General features: G+C 35.2%; 2 protein-coding genes across 10 annotated transcripts in view; one reads left to right on the top strand and one right to left on the bottom strand.

The window, feature by feature from the left end:
• Positions 1–21,810, top strand: part of Tmem135 (transmembrane protein 135) — a 228,762-nt gene extending 206,952 nt beyond the window's left edge. For all 9 annotated transcript variants that reach the window (XM_074081564.1, XM_020177322.2, XM_020177321.2 and 6 more), the window contains 8 exons: positions 2,555–2,701; positions 5,161–5,230; positions 8,301–8,468; positions 9,793–9,856; positions 11,066–11,142; positions 16,044–16,142; positions 17,384–17,451; positions 19,853–21,810. In XM_074081564.1, coding sequence (XP_073937665.1) covers positions 2,555–2,701; positions 5,161–5,230; positions 8,301–8,468; positions 9,793–9,856; positions 11,066–11,142; positions 16,044–16,142; positions 17,384–17,451; positions 19,853–19,985 — 826 coding nt within the window. In that variant the 3' untranslated portion in view covers positions 19,986–21,810. The remainder of the gene's footprint in view (positions 1–2,554; positions 2,702–5,160; positions 5,231–8,300; positions 8,469–9,792; positions 9,857–11,065; positions 11,143–16,043; positions 16,143–17,383; positions 17,452–19,852) is intronic.
• On the bottom strand, positions 16,826–17,136 carry LOC109695027 (translation machinery-associated protein 7-like). Its single transcript, XM_074081578.1, has one exon. The coding sequence runs from the start codon at positions 17,110–17,112 to the stop codon at positions 16,918–16,920; it is 195 nt and encodes a 64-aa protein (XP_073937679.1). The 5' UTR covers positions 17,113–17,136; the 3' UTR covers positions 16,826–16,917.
• Positions 21,811–22,011: the final 201 nt, after the last annotated feature.

Raw genomic sequence — 22,011 nt, 5'->3', positions numbered from 1 at the left:
ACTTATTGCCTGTCTCCAAATTGTGGCTGAGAATAAAAGCCAAGAAGAAAGCAAGAAAATTGTACAAAATTACATAAAGAACAGAAAATCTCAAATGATGTAGGAGAAAATAAATTAAGTATGATACAATTCACAGATGACTTTTGTTTTCTTTGATTAGGGGATGGGCAGAAGAGCGTGGAAGGAAGGCGCATTTAAGATGGATTTTAAGAGCAAGTGAGATTTTAGCAAAGATACAGGGAAGAATAGTTCAGATAAGAAGAGCAGCACTAAGGCATTGGTTTACTTGGAGAGTGGCTTGAAGTCCAGTTGATTATAGTGTGTGAATTCAGTTCATGTAAGTAAGCACTCACTCTGTCCTAGATACTCAGTGAATATCTAGTTTTGAACTTAAAGCTTATATATAATTCAGTAGATGATAAGCCAATGAAGTTTTGGAGGATGAAAAGAACAAGTTCAGATCTGCCTTTTAGGAAGCTTCCTCTGGATATTGTGTGTAGCATGACTTAGAAGTTATGTATCTGTGAAGATAATAGTGAAAATTACTGGACTAGATACAAAGAGTCAAGGACAGAAGAGCCAGTACAGGTGTCTGAAGGTGCACTAAGCCTTGATTAACCATAGTTTAAAACAGTTAGAAGTGTACATCACCCCATGATTAAGAGGACAGACTTTGAATTCAGTAATTTTGTGTTCAAATAATTACTGATAATTTATTGCCCGTGGACAAGGTACTAATTCAAGCCAACTTGTGTGGGGACTATGATACCTATAATACTGCTGTGAGTATTAAATGATTTAGTATTTGTAAAAGACTTGGTTAGCACTGTGCTAACCAAGTCTCAGAAAATGCTATTTCTAATTTCATTCATTCAATGTATATTTAATATTTACTACATGCCAGACACTATGCCTGACACTGGCATATAATAGCAAAGAAAACATATATGGACTGGCAGTCCCCACTGTTTAGTGGGGGATACAGACTGCTAACTTGGTGCTTACAGAACACAGAGAAAGATCACAAACTCACCCTGCCTGAGGCAGTGATAGCTTCCCCAGAAAGCTGAAGTGACCTCTCATCTGAGATAGTCAGAGCTGCCCAAAAGAGCAACAGAATTATGAAAGCGGTAAGAGATGCTTTGCATTTATTTTAGTTTTGTCCTTTTTGCTTATAAAGAACGGAGTAAAGATCCTCCAGTCTGCATGCACAGCCAAGAGTAACAAAACCAAGTTATTTTGGACTAACAGCCCCCATGTTCATAGCTGACATATGATGGCAAACAAACCCTTTGCTCACTCCTTGTTGACTTGCTATGCTACTAGTTTGCCTGAACAGGATAGGTTGCTCTTAATAGCAACAACTTTTTCTTTCTTTTCTGGGTGCTCGAATTTTCATATTTTGTTTGTTACAGACCTCAGCCCCCAGAATTTTAGTGTAGTATTATTGATCCTCTGTTTTATCCATATTTCGTTACATTTTTTTTTGAAAGTTTAGGAGGTATAATTTCCTTAGGAAAGCGTGTTCTTTTTTTTCTGCATAAATTAATTATACAAAAGAGGGTTTCACTGTGATATTTACATATACGCATATAATGTACTCTGATCAAATTCACTCTTCTATTACTCTTTCTTAACCCTTTTCCTCTTTTTCCCCTCTTTTCAGCAGTGTTTAGTGGGTTTCATTGTGCTATTCTCACACATAAATATTATGTACTTTGATCATATTTATCTCCTGTTATCTCCCCATTTGACTCATTCTTTATGAAGAGCAATGACTTTTTGTAATGCAGATGCAATAATGAAAACTCTGAGAAAGGATACTTTGTGAGTGATAGCTAATGGTAGTAATAATGAAAACTGTTGCATTTTTCTGTGGAAAATATTGTTCAGTTTTGATGAAATAGGAATGGTATTATCTGGGTGTTTGATTTTTCCAGATAAAATAAGTAGATTGAAATAACATGGAGTTTAGGCATTTTTAATGAAATAGTACGAAGATAGGTGGCATCTTGACTATATTTTATTCTCATTCTTTAGTTACCTCTATTTTCCTAGGGAACTGAAGTCATTTCCTTTACAAATGACTTTCTACTGTACTGCAGCTGTTTATGACTCAAAATGATATTAGGTATGAATTTAGTTTTATTTTAAGTGAGAAGCTAATTTAATTGTAACTGTTACCAGCATTTAGTAAAACCATTAAATTTTTGTGGTTGACCAGTAGACCTAAATTGAAAATCTTTAAGGCATGCAATGTCTGAAAAACTGGTGCCCTAAGTTAATGATTACTTCATAAAACCACTGTGCTGTATTTTACTTGATTAATTTGATTTAAAAATACCTGCATGCCAAACTAGTTACTATTAAAAGTTTCTGAGTATTCAGATTTTTAAAGTCTGTTTTTCTTCAAAGGATAATTAGATTTTATATAAATAGTGAAAATATTTTAAAAAATAAGAGTCTCTAAACTATATTTGTATATAAACAATTTTTCTTTTTATTTTTTTCCTTTTAGATGAAAAAATGCCTCACATTGTGCTCTTTTCTTTAGGTTCATTGTAGGGAAGGAAGAAATTCCCACACATTCTTATTCACCAGAGGCAGCATATGCAAAAGTGGAACAAAGGATAGAGGAACATGAGGAAAAACCAAGAAGAATGAACATAATTACTCTAGTTAAGAAACTTGTGGATTCAATGTGAGTTCTTTATCTTGATATTTTGGCATACTTTGTCACAGTTTTATATGATATCTTTACTAAGGGTACTAAGGGAAGGCATTTTTTTTCTACTCAAATAACAATGTTCCTTTTTTTTTAACCAAAATCTATACATAGAATTTTATAAAAGGCATATGATGGCACCATGGATGTTATTTGTTCTTTCTCATGGGAAGGTACACTATCACATACCTCTAAAATAGATTTTCATTAAATTACAATACTTTTCTGTTTTAGACAGCAGAGTTACAGGAGGTGATGATGGAAACAGATTCAGGAAATAGATTAGCCAGTGCTAATTGGACATGCTAACTATGGAAAGAAGAGTTCCAGAGAGTGATTCAGGAAGATGCAGGAATAATAAGAAGCAAGTCTCCAGTAAAGGATATTGTGTAACAGTGACAGTTTTAGGACTCTCAGACTGAAAAAAGAAGTCTTTGTGTGTTACACAAAGAATGAAATGCTTATATTTCTTGCATTCATTTATAATTCCAGTGTAGAGATTTAATGAAATAAATTTAATGCTTTAAAATTAGGATATCAGCCAATAAAAGTAATCATGGTAGTGATATTTTAGAGAGGACAGAATGAATTATAGGAAGGTGAAGCCCTTTAAGAAATTAGAAATGGTATCTTTCAATCTTATTTTGCCTCAACCAGCTTTGTGACTTTGGATGAGTATGCATCTCAAAGTCCTTATCTGTTTACTGGGGTTAATAATCTTTATGAATGATTACTGTGAGCATTAACTAAATAACACATGAAGTTGACTAATATAATGTAGGAATGGAGAGTGGGGACTTTGAATTTAAAGATTTTTGCCTTCATTTTAGCATACACAGCACACAGAAGTGGAGTAAACAGAAAAGGAATAGTAGATGGCAGGAATAATTGTGGTGAAGTTATTTAAGCAAATTCAAAAATAGTTATGGGTTACCTTAGTGGAGAAAGGGAGAGAGGATCCCCATTAATGGAAATAACAGAGAATACAAAGAATGAATTATGTGGGTGAATGATGCTTTGGTCTCAGAACTGATCAGGTCATAGCAGAAACTTTTAACATGTTAAGAGTACCCACAGTGGGTCCACTGGGATGGAGCAGATGCAAATTAATTGAGAAATAAAGCAAATAATATAAGAGATTGGCATTGTAGGACTTGGAAAGCTATTTTAATGAGTGACGAAGGAAATATAAAATGACAGAATAGTTGATACTGGCATTTAACTTCACTAGCGAAGCCAGTTAATAATTCCTATGTAGCTGTGGTAGGAAAGGCTGAAATGTCTTTGAAGAGGACACTCGGAAGTATGAAGAGTGATGCTTTGCCTAAGGTGATGCTGCTGTGGTTCACCTCTTTCAAAGCTGCCAGCTGTAGTAAACTCAGCATCTTCGCATGACCACATCTGTCTTATCATTCTTATGACATAAAGGGTAGGTTGGTGTGAACTGTTGCTGTCACCTGTGACTAGGAAAGGGTGCCTGTGTGATCCAACTGCAGTGCAAAGTATATTTCTGAAAATGTCATGCTAATCAATTACCAAATAAGCACAGCAAGGTGCAGAGCTGGAGCACTGCTGTGCAGTTATTGTTAAAAATAAGAAAGAGTATGTGCACCAATCATGAAAATAATCCTAGTCTGAAGGAAGTCATAAGGACTACTTAATGTTGGAACATGAGCCCTTCAAAGAGAAAGGGACAGAACTAGAACCCTGTTAGATAGTCTGCTTACATTTTTATGCCAAGGGTGAATAAATAGTCCTGAAGTTACCGCACCAAATGATTCAAATGAGTATGTCTTGAACAGTAGTCCTCACAGCAAGAATGTTTATATTAAAGACCAGAGGGTTAAGTGGTCTATAGTTAAATCACAAATAGCCTACTTTTAAATTCCTACATGATTTCTAATTCTATATTTAAAAAACTGAATTTTGAATTCTAATACTATATCATGTTTCTGTTCCAGATGTTTTCTTTCAAATATAATTAAGTATAAATTCCTGTAACCTGAGCACATTCTCATTATGATTTTTGCTCAAGTCCTGGCTTCACGGATAATTTATGGCCATAAGCGATGTAAAGCTCCCAAAGATTTGGCAATGTATACAGATAACGTATTTTTCATATTTAGTTACAAACACTTCTCAGTGTGGCTTTTCTCTTCCACATTCCAAGTGTTCTGACTGCAGTCACACATTTTGTACAACATCAAATAGTAAACCCAAAGGAAAAAAAAAATACCTGTTATCTGTGTTTCTGTATATCCTAAGGAAAAAAAGTTACACACATTTAGAAATAAATGGTAATGTTTTTCTCCTTTATTGTTTAGAGAGTTTGAAATAGATCTGCAAATACACAAGCACACGCATGTGGTCGCACATATACATACATAATTATAATTAGTTTAGTGGGGTTTTTTGTTGTTGCTGTTTAATTTCAGATGCAAGCATGGACCAAGGCATAGATGTTGCAAACACTATGAAGATAATTGTATCTCTTACTGCATTAAAGTAAGTATGTGAAAGTATCTACTTTCTTAACAATGGAGAATATATATATATATATATATATATATACACACACACATACATATATATATGCATTTACATATATAATTTAATTATTATGAAATACCTTTCAAGTAAATGGAAAAGTTGACAAAAATTGCTCTCATTCTTTGCATTTGACTTGAAAATTAAGAAGTTTATGGAACTAGGTAATACTATGACTTTTAATATTCACTTAATCAGATCTTTAAACATTTTAAAAATTATCCTGCTTAAAAATTAGATTATCTTGGGCTGGGCTTGGGCAAGTGGTAGCACACTTGCCTAGCATGTTGGAGGCCTTGGCTTTGATTCCAAGCACTGTTTTTAAAAAATCAACTTATGTAAAACTTATGAAGTTAGTAGAATGCCTGCCTAGCAAGCATGAGGGCCTGAGCTTAAAACCTAGTACTACAAAAACCAACAACAAAGTTAAAAAGAAAAGCCTTATGACGTAAGAGAGATAATGAGAGAACAACAAAAGAGAAAACATCCTTAAAATTTATACTTAGAAGTACATCCTAGTACAGGCCCTTGGACTATGTGATATGCCAGCCAGATCAATGTATAGTATATACAAACTGAGACATACTGTGTACAGTCTGGTACAGTGGATTTGGTTTTGGACTTAGAAATCTGTTACATTTTTTAAAGGCATTGAGCTAACTGGAGCATATCCACAGTTGTTCTTCATTAGGGAAGTTAGCTGTGCCCATTGGCATAAATTCCCTGTTCTCTTATATACTTAATGTAATAGCATGAAACTGTCCTCACCCCAATATTCACTGCCTGTGCTGTGAATCCTTCTTCCATCACCGCCAGCTCTGGGAAGAGTGTTTTCACTGCAGTTTGTCTGGCACAGGTGGCACCATCTGCTGCAGGTCCCTTGGTTTTGAATTGTACTTTAGTGATACCAATGCTTTTAACCCTTAATGTTTTCTTATAAGGTCTCATTCCCCTCGGTTGGTGATGGTAAGAGCTGAGTTGTACAGTACCTCAGAGACAGTCTCCTTATGGTTGTGTAGACAGAAGGAACCATCCCACATAAGTGCTGTGGGTGTGAATGCCTGTGCCAGTGTTGACAGTGGCATTCACCCAAGTCCACACTTAACCTTCAGAACCCCCAATAATATGTCCAGCAGTAGAGTATTCTTTCAGATGTCCAGGAGTTCCTGATGTACAATTTCCAAATCTAGTTTTCTGCCTCCCTTTTAAAGTGGGAGGTAAAAAGTCAACATTGCTGGCAATCCCAGAATTACCATTCTGGGATTGAATTACCATTCCTTTCATCATTATAGTTTAGACATAGGATTCAGGAGAGGTCTAAGAGAAGTACTCTAATTGAATCAGAGGTATTGGGGAAATTGGGGTGTGGGGAGTGATGGAGAAAACAAGTGAGAATTATCAAATAATTAAAAAACTAATGATTCTTTCCAATGTTTGCCATTTTATACTGTATTAAAAACTTGGTAATTTTTGTTTAAATTGGAGTATTATATCATGAATGTGAAACTGTTTGGAGGCCTGTAAATAAAGAATTTACAATGCAAAGGCTAAAATTTTTTGGCAGTTCACCTCATTATTACACCACATGTTAAGTCATGTCAGTGAGTAAATATTTACATTAATTTTATTCTCTTCAAGTTACTTTACTGTTAACTTTTTGTTGGTTAACACTAACTCTTCGTTGATTCCTGCTACCTGCCGGCCACTTTACTGGCTTTGTGCTATATGTCCAAGCTGTTTAAAATGTTTTTTTTCATGCTGGCTTCTTCTGTTTGGGGGTCTACTTAAATGTCACATCCTCAGTAACCTTTCTTTACCACTCAGTCTAGTTCAGGTTACTCTAATGCCCTGATTATTTCCTTCATAACATTTATTATAATCTGAAATTATTTGTTTATGTGTTTACTTTTTTTCAATGAGCATGAAAAAGCAAGTATTTTGTGTCTTCTTCACACTGTAGCCTCAAGGATCTAGTGTAATGCTTGGCACATGAACAGACATTCAGCAAACATTTCTGAGTACATGAAAGAATAATTTAAAAAATCACTTTTTAGCCTTTTGAAAATAGCATGAGAAGATTGTAACATGACTGTGAGCCCCCAAATCCCTAGGTTAATATTACAGGATTACAATGACAAAATAAAAGCATGACCATTTTATGCGTGAAACAAATAGGAGGTGGTTTCAGTTAAGCAAATACATGATAGTTTACAGTAATTAATTACCCCCCCCCATGTTTTATCCAGGTATTAGGTATTTTTAGGTAAAGTAACCAATACTTCTTCATGGTAATCCATTTCTTTCTAGACAAAAAAGCTGCAATCTGGAAAATACAAACCTGACTTTTAGAACTCATCAGTCAGTCAAGGATAGGGGTGCAGATATTATTCTATTCTAGTGTGGTGAGAGGAGGAGGATGGGGGGCCAGTATTGCAATACATTTTCAATTTGGTTTGATATACCTCAAAATGACCTCTCCTCTATAGAGATGTTTTAGACTGACAATTGAGTACAGGAATAAAAACTTAGATACTATTATTTTTTCCTGGTAAATTCTTTTAATCTGATCATTAGAAATTTGGTACCAAAGGTCTAGACAAATAATGAAATTATTTTTCTGTCAAAAGAATCCCTTTTTGCACTACTGATTAAGGTCAGTTTTATGTTAAAATTTCCAAAAGCATTTGGTTTTGTTAATTTTTTTTGGAATTTCAGTGTTTTGTTTCTAAAACTTGTGGCTTAGGAATTAAAAATCCTGGTTATTGTCAACAAAAAATGTCAAGAAATGGAATTTTAGGGCATAGGCAAGTATAAATCAAAGAAGGTATAATCAAGCTAAGATTTCACCCTTATTCTTTAAGGTAATTGCTTTAAAATCACTGAGGTTTTAAGAATTTATTTTGCAACCTACTATGATATAATCTTGTATGAAATAATTTCAAATTTTGCTTTGACTCTGAGATGGAAAATTCATAGTATGAAGCTAAAATTTGGTTGTAAATTAGAATTTTCTCCCAATTTTCTCTAGGGCTTCATCAGAATGTTTAGTGTGGGATACTTGATCCAATGCTGCCTCCGAATCCCCTCTGCCTTTAGGCATCTGTTTACACAGCCATCTCGGTTACTTTCTCTCTTCTACAACAAAGAAAACTTTCAGCTTGGAGCTTTTCTTGGCTCTTTTGTTAGTATATACAAGGTAAGCTTTCCAGAAGAGGAAAGAAAAATGAAAAATAAATAACATGACTGTTGTGAGAATAAGATGGCTTTAATTCAGCTATCATTGCATTTATTGTTTCTTTTTGGAATATTCATAACTATCTTGACATCACCAAATATATGCAAGATACATTGAGGATTCAGACTTGAGAAATTTCTTCCTTAAGGACGTTGTTTAACATGCTTGAATGTTTCAGCATATCGCATTTGCATATAATATTAAAGATCTTAAGGACTCATTTTTTATTTTTCAATTAATAGATACTAAGAAAATATGAATTTTCTGCTATTTCCAGTGCATGAATGATAATACACTGGGTCTGTTTTTTCTTTATTGTATTCATTGCCCGGTTACTAGTTTAAACATATTTCAGACCCTTCTTGCTGATATAATACTTGATTAAATTAAAAAATACTTGGTATTGTAGCTTATATAAGCAATGACTGATTTTCACTCCCTTATCTACTCACTATTCCTGTTATACCATCTCGAATAAAATTCTTTTATATCCTCTGTATGCCCTGATAAATTTGCGCACATATACCTAAGCTCCCACTTAAACACATCTGTAAAGTACTCCATAGCTTTAGGTAATGGTCTTTTGTCTAATGAGATCACTAATATGCTGATCATATTGCTGACATATTTTATTGAATATATAACATTCTAAATCTGAATACAGATTCAAAATTATAAAGTGTGTTAATTATGGTTGACCTGTAGGCATGTTTCTATTCTTTGACTTTAATCATTCTATCCTCATTTTAAACTGCAAAGTTAGTACTTCCTTTGTTTTTATCTAATCCATAATCTCTGTCTTTTAATTAGTATGTTACATTTCATGTACTTATGAGATATTGATGAGCTTGGATCTCCCTTCTTCCTAGTAGTTTTGTATTGGCTCCACTGTTTTCCTTGTTTGTCTTTTGCCTTTTTCTGACTTCTTCTGGATTGGTTGTAATTTTTTTATGGCTCCATTTTATCTTCACTATCAGCCCATTATTAATCTTTCTTTTGCCTTCGTATTTGGAACATATATCTTTAATTTATCAGCCAATCTTTGAATCATAGTAAACCATTCACATACAGTATAAAAACCTTCCAACACTGTATCTAAGTCTTCCTTCCCATCTTTTGTGCTTTAATTTATTTTTGTGCCTAAATTTCCCAATCATGTATTTTCAGTCTGATCTATGTAGGATTACCAGTTTGTCTCCAAGGTCATTATTACAGTAGTTTTGTTTTCATGCATTTCCTCTAGAAATAAAACAACTGAGGTCATTGTATTCTCTCCTTAATACAGGGTACGAGTTGCTTCTTGCGCTGGATCAGAAACCTAGATGATGAACTGCATGCTATTATTGCTGGTAAAACAGTAATAACAAAGAACAATTATTGTTGTATCAACTGGTAGTTAGAATGGATAGGAAATGCCTTCCAAGTCCTTCTGATTTCTGTGTACCTCTGTCTTTATTGCAACTGAGGCCCTTGCCCAAATAGTTCCTCTGCAAAGTCAAGGTATTGAGCCATTTGGTGTTTTGAGTTGGCAGTGTAATGACTATGGTATCTTCTATGCCACAGGACAGAAATCTTAGAGAATGTGTCACAAAAGAGCATAAAAACTTGAAAAATTATATAAGTAATTAATAAAAGTTCAAGTAAATTTCCTTTAAAATTCTGCTTTTACCACTGGAAAGACATACTTAAATAATTTTTAAAAGGAGCTTAACCATTTTTTATAAAAATAAAAGAGCTGGGCTACTCAGGAGGCAGAGATTAGGAGGATCATAGTTTGAAGCCAGCCCAGACAAAACGTTAGTGAGACTCCATCTCAACAAACAAGGTGGGCATGGTGACACTCATCTGCAATCCTAGCTATGCAGAAGGCATAGGTAGAAGGATCACAGTCCAAGGCTGACCTAGGCAAAAGAACACAAGACCCTGTCTGAAAAATAAAGCCAAAAGGGCTGGAGGCGTGGCTTCCGGGGGAGAGCCCCTGCCCTGTGAGGCTCTAAATTCAAACCCCAGTGCTGCCAAGAAAGATACTAAAATGAAATAAAACCAAAGATTGTTTTTTAAAGTGCAATATGTGTGCCACTTGAGTTAAATAGGTCACTTGTCAGAGATTTATTAGCAATAATCCCACTGTTGCTATGCCAGCCCCCTCTTTGTTTTCCATTTGCAGATAGAACATAATGCTTGGCAAGAAGTACGATGAGAGCCCTGAGAACCCTGTGGCTGTCGGGAAGCTGCATGGATAGATATTCCCTCCCAAGCCAGGAATGGTCTCACCATCCTTTAACATTTAGTTTTAAAAATTCTTCTTTGCAAGACCACTGCTATTTTTAAAAATTAAAGTTTCTTGTTATCCATAACTCACAACTGCATCTAACTCTAAATTTCAATTTTTAATCTTAAATATGGGTTACAGAGAACTGAGTCCATGACTGGTTGTAAGCAGAGGGAGTGCTACAGTGAATTCTTTCCTGTTTATTTAAGTGACTCACATTTCTGATGACTTATCGATAAAGAAATGATTTGCAAGCTGATCAGTTTTTCCTTATTTGTTGTTTCAGGATTTTTGGCAGGCATATCAATGATGTTTTATAAAAGCACCACAATTTCCATGTACCTAGCTTCCAAATTGGTGGAGGTAAGCAAAATGTTTTATTCATGAACTGTTCCAAAGGATGTAAAGCTTTTATAGCTGCTATCTAACTGCTTCAGCAGGAAATTTAAATCCCCAGCACAAAAGCAAATTGTAGTCCCTTCAAAGTATTTACAAAGTTAATTCCCCCCATTTTTAATTCTTTTTTTCATTTGTGCTATTTTCAAATATACACAAGTGAAGAAGGAATAGTGGAGGACTCTCATGTTCCCATCATGCATCCTTATAACAGTTACCAACATTCAGCCTGTCTCCTTTCATATACATTCCCCAGCCTCCCAAGTACCAAATCATTTTAAAGCAATCATTTTAAAGCCGGAGATTGTATCATTTTATCTATTAAAAACTCAGGACAAAGATTTCTTAAGGACAAATGAACAATACCAACAAAGTGCAACTGCAATACTATTATTATACATTTTAAAAACTCAGTTCTGCAGTAAAACAAATTAGTTTTCATCTTCACTAATGGTCTTATAAATATGTTTGTACAAACTGTTTGAAACATCCAAAGTCCCTTAGTTTGCAATAGTTATCACCTCTTCCTTTTTCCTTCTCCTCTTCCTCCTCCTTTCTTTCTCCATCTCCTTTTCTTTGTTTTTTGGTTTTTTTTTTCCCTGCCATCTATTTGTTGAAGATTGAGGTCATTAGCTCTGTGGAATTTCCTACACTTTAGATTCTGCCACATGCATCCTCACTCATGTTGTTTGTGATTTTTTTTTTAAACTGGGTTTCCTGTAAACTGTTAACTAGATCTAGAATCTGAAGCAATTCAAGTTTGGTTTTGGGGGCCAGGGTAAGGTGGCAGAAATAGTTTACTTTCTGTGTGAATGTCGTATTGTATCACAAAAATGGCTAGTTGTATCTCTTGGTAATTCTAAGATTGATCAGTGGGCTTAAGTGTTGTAGAGCCAACAGAAGTTTCCCTAATCTAAAGTTGATACAGGAAAGAGTAGGAGCTACTCTGGAGTTAGTAGGTGTAGGTAAGAACTTTCTCAACGAAACCCCAGCAGCATAGCAACTGAGATAGCATAGATAAATGGGACCTCATAAAGCTAAAAAGCTTCTGTTCATCAAAAGAAATGGTCTCTAAACTGAAGAGAACACCCACAGAGTGGGAGAAAATATTTGCCAACTATACATCAGACAAAGGACTGATAACCAGAATACATAGGGAACTTAAAAAACTAAATTCTCCCAAAACTAATGAACCAATAAAGAAATGGGCAAGTGAACTAAACAGAACTTTCTCAAAAGAAGAAATTCAAATGGCCAAAAAACACATGAAAAAATGCTCACCATCTCTAGCAATAAAGGAAATACAAATTAAAACCACACTAAGATTCCACCTCACCCCTGTTAAAATAGCCATCATTAGCAACACCACGAACAACAGGTGTTGGCGAGGATGCGGGGAAAAAGGAACCCTCTTACACTGTTGGTGGGAATGTAAACTAGTATAACCACTCTGGAAAAAAATTTGGAGGCTACTTAAAACACTAAACATTGACCTACCATTTGATCCAGCAATACCACTCTTGGGGATATACCCAAAAGACTGTGACACAGGTTACTCCACAGGCACCTGCACACCATGTTTATTGCGGCACTATTCACAATAGCCAAGTCATGGAAACAGCCAAGATGCCCCACCACTGACGAGTGGATTAAGAAAATGTGGTATCTATACCCAATGGAATTCTATGCAGCCATGAAGAAGAACGAAATGTTATCATTCGCCAGTAAATGGATGGAATTAGAGAACATCATTCTGAGTGAGGTTAGCCTGGCCCAAAAGACCAAAAATTGTATGTTCTCCCTCATATGCGGACATTAGATCAAGGGCAGACACAACAAGGGGATTGGACTTTGAGCATATGATAAAAGCGAGAGCACACAAGGGAGGGGTGAGGATAGGTAAGACACCTAAAAAATTAGCTTGTATTTGTTGCCCTTAATGCAGAGAAAGTAAAGCAGTTACCTTAAAAGCAACTGAGGCCAATAGGAAAAGGGACCAGGAACTACAGAAAAGGTTAGATTAAAAAGAATTAACCGAGAAGGTAACACACACGCATAGGAAATTAATGTGAGTCAACTCCCTGTATAGCTATCCTTATCTCAACCAGCAAAAACACTTGTTCCTTCCTATTATTGCTTATATTCTCTCTTCAACAAAATTAGAGATAAGGGCAAAATAGTTTCTGCTGGGTATTGAGGGGGTGGGGGGGAGAGGGAGGGGGTGGAGTGGGTGGTAAGGGAGGGAGTGGGGGCATGGGGGAGAAATTGACCCAAGCCTTGTATGCACATATGAATAATAAAACAATAAAAAAAAAGTTTCCCTAACAGCCTTTACCTAAGAGTTTTAGCAGGCATTATAACTATTTCATTAAGAGTTGAAGAATGGTAGTAATCTACTATGTATTGTTCTTCTGCACTAATTAGCTAGAATATTTCTAAGGAAATAGTTCCCTTTTCATGTATTTGGTTATTTTGAAATAATTTGTTAAGGAAAATCAATATAAAATGTTAAATTACTTCTTTTTAGTAACCAGTGTTCAGAATGATTAGTACCTTACTTAGCATTGCACAAAATTAGCATAAGTCATTATTTTCAAGTATCATTATAAAGGCATGGATTTTAACATATCTGATTGATTTTTAACCAATTGCATTCATTATGCTCAGTGTTTTCATCTTTACTCATGCCAGCCACTTTTAAGTTGACGCTTGTTTGTTTTGACGTATGCCATTTATCTTTGATACCTTTTTTGGTATAAGGCAAGATATTCCAAGCTCATCTGGGCCATTTTCTTCTCTAGACATAGAATTAGCTTTTTCTCCAATGGCTTCTAGCTTCTGTTAGTGGAAAGTGACAGAGTCTGAATGTTAGTTAGTATATTTTGTTCCCAGGCTGGCCATTGTTTCTTGGCCTTCCCAGTGAATAGAGCTAAAGAATCCATTTTCTGCCTTTCTTTTTAGAGAGAGAAAATACATTTTGAGCATATTGGTATTTCCAGTTCAAAGTTAATATTATAGATTTTATTTAACATGTTCATGTTTTTAAATTTTTTAACTGAAAATATGTCTCTAATGACATTAAGAGATTGCATATTTGCTTTTCCCGTGTGTGTGTGTGTGTGTGTGTGTGTGTGTGTGTGTGTGTGTATGAGAGAGAGAGAGAGAGAGAAAGAGAGAGAGACAGAGAGACAGAGAGAGACTGAGAGGTTAAAAGAATGTATACGTAATGAAATCAGGAAGACAGAGACAGGCAGAATCCAGATCATATAGGATTTTGAAAGCTGGGGTAAAGAAAAGTTTGGGTTTTTTTCCTCAATGCATTTGGAAGCTCCTGAAGAGTTCTAAGCATGAAATGACATCATTTAATTCATATTTTAAGAGGAACATTCTGGCTATTCTAAAGAGAGTATATTAAAGGGAGGCAAGATTGGAAGCTGATAAAACATAGTGTCTGGCAGAAGATGCTGGCTTATTCCAGGATAGTAGCAGTAGAGGTAGAATTACACAGATTTGGTTTATGTTTAGGAGTAGAGCTGATAGTTCTTGCTAACAGAGAGGAAAAGAGGAGTGAAAAACAGGAAATATCCCCTTGGTAACAAAATATATATCCCCTACGTAGCTTCTCTAAGGAAACCAATATTGAGATATAGTTTGTAAAAGATGTTTTACAGCTGCATCCTTAAGCAGCTAGGGTTTTTTAAGCCAAGCAATGATTATTCCCTCATTCTTTATCATCAGGTCACATGTGATCTTGTCAAAATCAATTGGAATATAAAGTGTGCTGATGAGAATTTTTTTAGTAAGGAGAATTAGAAATTTAAGCTTAGCATGACCTTTGTGAAACTAATTAAAATGTTATAATTGATAATCATTTTGCTATGATGAAAGCCAATTTTGTTAAAATGCTATATTACTGTATGGTAAAAATTATATAATAATAAGCTACATTGTGTAAGTCAGCTTTCTGTTACTATAACACATACCCAAGACCAGTAAACTTACAAAGAGAAGAAAGTTTATTCTGGCACATAGTTTTAGAAATTTCAGTGCACGGTCAGTGACTGTTGTTTTGGAGCTGTGGCTCCCTGGGTCTGCACGTCATGGCAGGTAGTATATGGTGGAACAAAGCCATTCATCTCCTAGCTGAGAATGAACAAGAGAGGGAGGAAGGGGCAGAAGTGCCAATATTTCCTTCAAGGGCATGCCTCCAAATGACCAGAAGACTTCCCACTAGACCCTACCTCTTAGAGGGTCTACCACCTCCCAGTAACACAACTGTGGGCATAAGCCTTTAATACTTCAGACTCTGGGGGACATTCCAGATCCAAACAGTAGCACATACAGACAAATTTTCTCTTGGGAGTAAAATGCATGTATTTATTATGCTCCCATTACTGTGCTAGGTGCTGGTGAAAATATAAACGTATTGGATAGGGTTCTTGCCCTTCATTAACTTAGAATCTCATTCAATAGAGAAGTTTTATTATAAGAAATATTTAGGAACACAATTATTTCATGTATCAAGGAAGAACTATTTTACTTAGCATTTATACTTTTACCTCTCATCAAGTGTATCAGTGATACCTGCCATGTATTATGCATTATGATTTGTTCATTTGTAAATTTCTTACTCCTGAAAGGGAGGGAGGCAAAGAGGGAGGGAAGGGAGAAATGGAGAGAGGGAGGGAGGGAGAAAGGAAGGAAGGGAAGGAGGGAGGAAGGGAGGGAGGACTTGTGCTTTAATGAAAAGCATTGGTGAATAAATGACATAAAAGCAGTAGAAATACAGTTGCAGGTAGGGAGCTGTGCTGCATTGTTAATGCTATTTAATGTTCTCTCTGTTAACTTGCATTATGCTTGTTTTACAGACAATGTATTTCAAAGGCATTGAAGCAGGGAAGGTTCCATATTTCCCTCAGGCGGATACTATCATCTATTCCATCTCCACAGCAATTTGTTTCCATGCAGTAAGTATAGTTGTTGAAATGAGAAATAGAATTGTCACGTTTACATTAAGCCAATGTGGGGGAAAGCCAGGACACATTTCTGTTTATTACATTTTATGTTTTTTTTGTTTGTTGTTTTTTGTTTTTCCAGCAAAATAGCTTACACGTTTCAAATCATCAAATTTGTTAACTTAATGGACCAGGCCCGTTTTATGAGCAGACCCATTTTTATAGTTAAGTAGAGTACAATCCTTACTCCAGTACCACAGGTAGAATGCCCCAATTTAATTACCCTCCATAGAGAAAACATTCCATGGGGATAAATATGAAAGATTACATTTCCCTAACATTCTTTAGGGAATGAGGATGGGGAAGAAAGGTTTCTTAGAAGCAGTGTTTAACCTGTTTAAATTCTATAACCATCATTATTGATGTAGTAGTTTAAAGGCCATTGTAAAGTTTTGGGGAGAGCTTTTATTTATTCTTTCTCATAGAAATGCTGTCAGAAAATCAATGAAGTGTCAGCTATTCTGTGGGTACTCAGTAAATACTGCTTTTTATTTTTTTTGGCAGGATTCTAGGCTGGGTTTATTTTAAATTCACAGCTGAGGTACAAATGGCTGACAATGAGCCACTGAAACTATGATTTTTTTTTTAACAAAAGTTGTTTATTCTTAAATGTACAACAGACTCCAATACAACACTTCATTCTGACCACAGATGGCAAAAGGCAGGAAATCCAGATGTTTAAATAGGAATGGAATCAGGGTCACCATCATCTCGGCACAAGATCAGTTTACTTTTTGCCAGATTTCTTAATTCCACCTGTGGCCAGGGGCCCCTTCCCCGGGGCATTCGCTTTTAGCTCCTTGAGTTTCTTCTGCTCCTCTTTTTGTTTCTGCTTGAAAGCCTTATCTTCCTCATCCATCTCCTTGGCCTTCTTCTTGGGCTGTTTCAGGGGCTTCTTCTTGCCACCTTTGTGGCCGGACATGGTGCCTGCTGCCCCTTCCCCAAGACCCTGATCCTCAGTGAATGCTTCTTGATAAAAGTAACTCTTCACTCAATTATTATTTCAAAAGGAGCATTTCTATTTGAAAGCATGTTTACAAAGATTCTTGATACTGAAGTAACATAAATGCATGTTTTTCACTTTCATTCATAAAATACAGTAAGCAACAAAGAAAGATAAAATTATATTATTTCTTAGGAGTGCAGATAATATTTGTATTTACTAAAAGAAATTTCACATTGAATAATCTCAGGCTGTCATGGAAGTTCAGAACTTGAGACCATCTTACTGGAAGTTCCTTTTAAGGCTCACCAAGGGCAGGTAAGTGACTGATATGCTTTAAATGCTTGCTAAAGAGCAACTTCTATAAAAAGATTATGAATCTTTTTGTTCTTTGAGAGAGTCTTCTTCCAGTTTTGTAAAGTAGGTATTTATATATAAACTAATATGGCTAACGTAATAAGGAATGTATGGGACATTCTTTGAGTGACCATTATTCTGACTTCTTTCCTTATAACATTTTAGGTATTTTAAATGTTCTAGATTAATATCATTAATATCAACTAACTAGTTGCTCCATAAACACTTAAGCCCACCTTTTTGAATCTTTGATTTCTTCTTTTTAATTAAAGAAATTCAGACCAGGGATATAGTTCAGTGGCAGAGCACTTGCCTAGCACGTGCAACGTCCTGAGTTTGTCTCCTAGCAATGGAAGTATGTATAACAGATTCATTAAAATGGTTCATCTCTGCACAATTAAATGACTTCAGTTGTGGAAAAATAACTGACATTGTTAAGTTGTTAAGTGTACTTTCCTCTGCTTTTCCTATCATGTTCTTTTTTCCCTCTCTTCCACCCTCTCTTTTTTAATCTTAATCTAATTCTTTGGAAGACAGCTTGGCCTAATAGTAAGTACATGGACTTTGGAGTCAGATAGACCTAAGTTTGACTGCAGCTCTAGTACCTTCAGGTTTACTGTGGGAAGTATATTTACTCTCCTAAGCCTAAGTTTCTTTCTCTCTGGAATGAAATAATATCACATACTACCTTAGTCTTCTTTGTATTGCTATAAGAGAATACCTGCTATGAAGAGGTCATAAAAGAGGCTTATACAAGAGCTTTATTTGTCTCTTGATTCTTGTATCTGGAAGGTTCAAATAGCATGTCACTAATGTTATGGTAGAGGCCCTCTGGCTGTGTCACAGCTTGGCACAGAAGCAGAAGTGGAACTGGCTACATGCAGAAGGGGCCAAGCATGTAATGTGGCTTTACTTTATACAAATGTGCTCTCACGGGAACTAATCAATGATCCAACCCACTATGTAAGGCTAGAATTAATCAACTCATGAGGGTGGAGCCCTCATGACTTACTTTCCACTAGGTTCCACATCTTAAAGGTTCCACCTTCTCGTCACTGCCACAGTGCAACCAAGTTTCTAGTACTTGAATCTTTGAAGGACAAATCATATTATTGTTTAAAATAATAGCAATATTTAACAATAGCATACAATAATAACAGTAGCAAATGTTTATAATAATAGCAAATGTCCCAGGTATGGTTTAAGAGGCATGCATATGATACATGTATATTTAATCCTTAAAATATCTTCATGAGATAGGTACTATTATCATCCTTGTTTTACATACGAGGAAACAGAATCACAGAGAAGTTAGATAGCTTGCCAGGGTAACACAACTAGTAAATGAAGGAGCTGGGATAAGCCAGGCAGTGCAGCTTCAGAATTCTTCCTCTTAGTCATGACAGTTGTATCCTTCATATTATTATATTTTCACCCATTTTTGTCATTTAGATTTCTGTACATTAATGACTTTACAAGTTGATTGTTTTGGAAGGGAACTTACTTTATGAAAGAACTACAAGTCACATTTATTTGTTCTTGGAATATTGACCCTGGTCAATGATTCAAAACATAAGTTCATTCTTCCGTCCTCTTCGGAAAGGAAATGCTTACGAATAGGCACAGAGCCACAAAAGGTCCATCCTTTACATTAGCTAAATATGTGTCTTTTAAAAATTTACAGGTTGGTGGACTGATTCAAATGAGCACCTGCCTAGAAAGTATGAGGCTCTGATTTCAAACCTCAGTACTGCCAAAAAAACAAACAACAAAAAAAGACAACACATGTCTATTGAAAATAATCTAAAATTTTTTATATCTCTTAGGTTAGATGATGACTAACATTAGGTACAGTTGTATTCTGTTGTGTCCACTAGTAAGCTGAGAATCTGTATGATGTTTGCTTTTCAGTCATTAAATATTTGCATATGTGGATGTGTTTTCTTTTGACTGTGAGGCATTAAGATCTTCGTTGAGAGAGAAATTACATTTAATACCTTTGCCTCATTGGAAAATGTTAGCTCATTCAGTTTACTTAGTTTCCTATGATTTCAGTCATTAGAAAAATAGCAATAAGCCAAATTTTCTATGTGAAGCACTCTATTGAAAGGAACTCTGGAAGCATTTGAAATGATTGAAATCTGTGCTTTCAGGTCTGGAGATTATTGCCTTAAATTAAATACTGAGCAGTGAATCTTAGACTATGAATTACCCATTTGACTTTTGAATCTGCTACTGGGTTTAGGTCTTTATCCATGTCTACCATTTCTGTTTTCCACTTCCCTGAAAACTAAGTCAAATAGAGTCATTTTATTTTGTAAACTTTGTTAAATATTGTTTCATTATATCTTCTGTTTTACAGATTTGCTGTCATGAACCGAAAAGCCCTGGATGTGTTTGGTACTGGTGCATCTAAGGAATTTCAGGATTTCATCCCTAGATTGGATCCAAGATACACAGTTGTAACACCAGAGTTGCCCATAGAGTTTTCTTGAAGATGACTGTAAATTGTTAATGTGACTGTCTGTTTCATCATTTTTATCCTGAAGGGTTATTATGTTCAACACAAAGAAGGAGGCCCGAGCTCCAACTTCAGTGTTATTTCAATGAGAGATGCTTTTTTTTTTTTCCTTATCAATCAGAAATACAGAAGCTTTTTAGACAGGTGTTGCTTAATAATTAAGCTTCCTCTGTAGCCAGAATCTGATTCTGGATCTCTGTAGTGGTTGACATTATGATATATTATTGATTAAATTATGTCCACAAACAATATTGAATAATCTATATAGAAATGAAATAACAAGAGTAAAATTACTTAAAAAGATGTCTTTAGTTCATTCCAATATATTCTTGGTTAAAACTAAGAATATTTCTATAGTTTAGGATTTACAAAGGATCACGGGTACATGGATTTGGTCTGTATTTTTTTAACTTTTGAATGGGTATCTGTAGTATGGAATGTTATAGATTTAAAGGACCTCTCCACAGACAATGCTGCTCAGTGTAGAGCAACATGGAGAAGGCGGCCATTCTTACATCAGGGATGCAAAGATGGTTCTTAAACCATTTGGGTCAATGTCCTAGTGGTGTGAATGCTCTTTTATTCAGCTGATGACACTGTCTTTCTCAGTGACCAGATGGGCTATTTGGCAGTCCGGTGAACTTACATTCTTGTGGCAGGTTAGGAACAAATGAAAATTAACACATCTGCTACAGTTGAAATCTTTTACAGTAGCATTATACTTGACTATTTAAAATCAAATATTTGAAAACAAATCACTTAGGCTTCCTATAAGTATAGGACATTTGTTTTCACTTAGAAGGACTGACTTCTTTGTAGCACAGTTTGTGTACTGTGGTTGTCTAAGAAGGGATCAAAATACAATGGAACAAAAAAGTTTTGGCAAGTTTGATAGTTTGTTCCTTCTCAACTGTTTCATCTACATAATTTACAACTGAATACAAAAACCCAGCAGTTGTTAAAGAGTCTGTTTCATTACTAACTGGATTCATGCTCTCATGCTTCCTTTTCAGAAGTCTTTGTCATCCGTCCTTTTCACTCTGGAGTTAAGAAGTGGCAAAATATAGTCATTGCTGATTATGAAAGTAGTTCAGACTGCTGATTGAAATATAGTCATTAGAGTATATCAGGGAAAAGTTATGCATTTTTAAGCTAATAAAAGGCTTAAGCGGTTGCGATGTCCTCAGTTAATGTAACATATAGGAACAATGGCATTTAAAAAAATATGATCTCATTGCTAAAATGTTTTTAGGCCATTGTAAATGATGCAGTAGAACTTGTGTTACAGCAGAATTGTAACCTAGAAGTTAAAAATGCTTAATCCTTCATATTTAATTTCATCAAGCCTTGTATACGTCTGTTTATTTGTAATCCTATCCTTGGTTGTTACGACACATTGAAACCCAACAAAAAGACAGACTCTAGTGCTGTGGTAACAAAGAGAGCCACTTTAATTTGGTCAAAATTTTGCATTGTGATTAACTTAGAGTGGATTTGTCCATTTGGCCATACTGTTAAAGGATCATTTTGGTTTTAGACTTCAACACTGATTAATAAATGTAGTTTTAAGTTTTTGTTCACTGGGATCAAAATGATGATTAGTACTGTGTTTATTTTTTTAATGAAGTATTAAAGCACTGAGAAAGCATGGCTACCTGCACCTCATTTTCTCTATTTAGAATTTATGTTTATACAGTTTTCTTGTCAGGTTAAAGATACATTGTAATCCATAAGTTATTATTTTCATTGACATTGAAAGACTGTGATACTGAAAAATAAATTCTATTGAAATTTGCTGAGATTATTTAGTAAAACTTTGCTTGTCAAAAAGGTGCATTTCTATGGAATTTTTAAAGCAAATTGCAGTCATGTTTTCTTTTATATAAAATGTAAAGTGAAATAGCCATCATGAAGCAGAATACAATGGTGGATATATAGCTTGAATGGTTAACTGATTTGCAGTGACAAGTTGAGAAGTCCAGTCTGACTTCCTTAGGACT

Source organism: Castor canadensis, chromosome 1, assembly GCF_047511655.1.
Source record: "Castor canadensis chromosome 1, mCasCan1.hap1v2, whole genome shotgun sequence".
NCBI classification, from domain to species: domain Eukaryota; kingdom Metazoa; phylum Chordata; class Mammalia; order Rodentia; family Castoridae; genus Castor; species Castor canadensis.
This window is presented reverse-complemented; position numbering and strand designations above follow the sequence as displayed.